Source organism: Camponotus floridanus, unplaced genomic scaffold (genome assembly GCF_003227725.1).
Source record: "Camponotus floridanus strain SB8 unplaced genomic scaffold, Cflo_v7.5 scaffold168, whole genome shotgun sequence".
Classification (NCBI taxonomy): Eukaryota; Metazoa; Arthropoda; class Insecta; order Hymenoptera; family Formicidae; genus Camponotus; species Camponotus floridanus.
This window is the reverse complement of record NW_020229290.1, coordinates 209,965-213,591: the sequence shown is the minus strand read 5'-3', so window position 1 is coordinate 213,591 and position 3,627 is coordinate 209,965. Positions and strand designations below refer to the sequence as shown.

At 37.0% G+C, this 3,627-nt stretch overlaps 1 protein-coding gene across 1 annotated transcript; it reads right to left on the bottom strand.

The window, feature by feature from the left end:
* Nucleotides 1-1,452: 1,452 nt before the first annotated feature.
* LOC112637449 (52 kDa repressor of the inhibitor of the protein kinase-like) lies at nucleotides 1,453-2,348 on the bottom strand. The gene is made up of 4 exons (XM_025407214.1): nucleotides 2,248-2,348; nucleotides 1,913-2,098; nucleotides 1,604-1,729; nucleotides 1,453-1,525 (listed from the first exon to the last, which is right to left on the bottom strand). The coding sequence occupies exons 1-4, from the start codon at nucleotides 2,346-2,348 to the stop codon at nucleotides 1,453-1,455; spliced, it is 486 nt and encodes a 161-aa protein (XP_025262999.1).
* Between the last annotated feature and the right edge of the window lie 1,279 nt (nucleotides 2,349-3,627).

Here is a 3,627-nt window from a genome sequence, read left to right as displayed (position 1 = left end):
CGATATTGCTCCCATGTCGGTTTGGAGAATTTTAAAGAAGAACAAGTTCCATCCATATAAATTGCAATACGTTCAAGAATTGCAAAACGGAGATGAGGAGCGTCGTATACATTTCTGTGAAAGAATGATGGCACTAATAGATGTCCGGCCCATCTTCCCTTATCAAATTGTTTTCACAGACGAGGCAACTTTTACCTTAACGGGAGAAGTTAATAATCAAAATTTTCGTTTCTGGTCAGATGAGAATCCGAATTGGGTGCGGGAAACTCACACACAACATCCACAAAAAATAAATGTATGGTGCGGAATAATAGATGGCTATTTAATAGGGCCGTTTTTTTTTGAAGAATATTTGAACGCTCAAAGGTATCAGAGATTACTTGTTGATCAAATAATTCCAGCCATACAGAATACTTTTCCAAATAATTTCCAAGAAATATGGTTTCAGCATGATGGAGCTCCTGCTCATTTTGGTGCAGGACCACGTCGTATTTTAAATGAGACTTTTCCGCTATGGTGGATAGGAAGAAGGAACGGAAATGAGGGAGGAGAGGATTGGCCACCTCGGTCACCAGATCTAACTCCTCTTGATTATTATCTATGGGGATATCTGAAGAGTAAGGTTTACAGAACAAAACCTAAAACCATTCACGAATTGATACAGCGAATAAGGGATGAAATGGCTTTGATACCTTTTGAAACGAATCGTAAAGTCATTTCTACATTCTACCAAAGATTAGCATATTGTCAGGAAGTAAATGGCAGCCACTTTCAGCATTTACTTTAACACATTGAAACACATTTGCAATCGTTTGGTGCAACCTAACCTGATCTCTGTATACACGCACCGCACGCACGCACACGCACACATTTCGAACAATTATTATGATAAATGAGCATCCACAAATTTATTTACTGTTTACTATGTCGATTGCTTTCCAGGTCTTTAAATGCTCGATTGTAATTTGGTTGGGTCTTTGCTTTTGCTGACTGGATCCACGACCGATCTTGCCTTAGTTAGCTGGATCACACACACAACAGATGCAAATCCGAGCGAGTAACCTCCATGTAGTACACCTTGGATAATGTTAATACCGGCGCTACTCTATCATTCAACCCTCATAACTCGCAAAGTACTTAATAAAAATGAACATTATTATAGTGTTTTGGAAAGCTCTTGAATTAAGCTATAAGAATATGCAATCAAATGTAGGGGGTGTCATTTAAAAAAGTCAATGTGACCTTGACCTGACCTTGACGACGCCATCCAAGGTCAAACTGATAGAATCAGTATATAGATCTTCTTAAACCCTACAACTTTTGTTGGAAACACTTTTCTGTAAAACGTATATTTTCCGAGATATTTAGGGGTTTCCACACTTTTGGTAGACCCTGTATATATATATGTATGTATGTATATCGCAAAACTAATATTTTATAATAAAGAAAAACTTACTGTTTATCTTTATCTTTGTCATCTATTTGATCTTCTGTTTGGATGTCCATTTCCTTTGTTTGGACATTACTGAAAAATTTTATACAATTATTACATTATGTTATTTTTATTTGAAATAACAAGAATATTGTTTTTTATTATCATTACCTTTTACTTCCTTCTTGTACTGCTGGTGTCTTTTCCGCTTCTTCCATTTCATTTCTTGTTGCTTCTTGTTGCTTCTCCAATGTTGTAATACTTGCTCCTTCTGTCCTTCCTTCTATTTCTGTATTTCTATGAAAGCAATATATATTATAATACTCTCTCTCTCTTTCTATATATATATATATATGTGTGTGTGTGTGTGTGTGTGTGTGTGTGTATACATATATACAGTTATCATAATATAACAAAATAATGTTATTATTAAAAATAAAATATTTAACAATTATATAAATTATATTAATAAAACTTTACTCCTTTTGAAAAGCTGGACCAAAAAATATGGTAGGTACAGCATCAGGATGTAAACGAATGACAGCCTTTTTTATAAGCCACTTGTCCTCAAAATGCAAGTGGCATAGTGTACAATTTTGGTATGCGTACTTTGGCCCTTTCAATTTTAAATCCATCCTTTTTGATGCGTCTATCCATTTCAACCACCTGTAAAGTGTAATGAAAATTCATAAATATAAAAGTATATGATATGTATATATTATTTACTTTAAAAATATGAAAATATACATATATATGAAAATATATATATAATTAAATTACATATTTTATAAATAATAATTAAAACATTATCATACCTGTCATATTCCTTTGGAAATCTAAAAAAGTGCCGTTTTTCTAAGTTGATAAAACTCATACATCCTGGCACTGCGCACCATTGTTTGGTTTTCTTGTCCATGTTTCCCTTAGGCCTTCCGGATCACCAAACAGCACCTGAAAAAGAAGCTAAGATCAAGGTGCAAAAATTTCCTAACAAGAGAATTGAAAACCTATATAAATAAATAGGTTAACTATCCTCTTCAGGAAAGCTTCTACACACAAATAATTTTTTCACTTCACCACTTCACCACTTCACCACTTCACCACTTCTCGCTTAATTTGCACCTCTAATCACGTATTCTCACTTCACTCGCGTAATTGTTGCTGACAAATATTTATGCCGGCATTTAATACTGAGATCAGTGAGCATTTAAACTGTGATTTAAACACAGATGTGATTTTACCGCCAAGAAAGAGAAAGAGGGAGAGCGAAAATCAAAGGGGAAAGTGAGAGAAAAGTACAGATGGCAGTACTGGTATACTCGCTGACTTCACGCATGCGCATTTCATTTTATGCTACACAAAATTGGGAGAGTTGCGCTACTGTATATACTGTGGGATTACTATGCTGCACTTTTATAATTTTAAACACCTCGGTTGTCCAATTTGGCGTGTAACCTTTCTCGAAAACTGTCTTGTACTTGCTAACGCGTACCGAGTTTACTAGTACCGAGTTTAGTAGCGATATTTACATGGTTGTACACAGTAGCCAAGAGTCTTTCAGCGATCGCGGGGGTAACGTCGACGGGCCGCATACCGATCGTTCGATGCTTGCGCGCGTTGTAATTCGATACGAGTTCCGGCAACACGTTGATCCACTTATAAGATCCGTTTAGCGTAAACATCTTTCACATGTCGTTTTTCAGCGTGCGATTGAATCGCTCAACGATCGATGCCTTTAATGTCGAATATGTAGAATAATGATTGATGTCGTGTTTTCGCATGAGCCGTTGCACGTCGACATTATAAAATTCCTTCCCCATATCGGTCTGTATATTTTTGGGACACCTCTTGCTATCTCGAATTATCTCGGCGATAGCGTCAGCTGTCTCGCTTCCACCTTTACTCTTGAGTGGTACGGCCCACGCGTACTTGCTCAACGCATCGATGACAGTGAGTATGTAGTTGTAACCTCTGTTGAAACGAGAGTACGGACGCATCTCGACGATGTCGGCTTGCCGCAGGTCATCATATCCCCGCACTATGACGTGTCTTCGAGGGAAATATTTTCTCGCCGGTGCGTGCAGTTCATTCACCAACTGCCGTTTCTCTAAACTATGTTGTTTCTTCGCTTCCTCGATTATTCCCAATCGTCGATCCATCGTTGTTTTGATTCGTCGATCAAATAAACGATACGT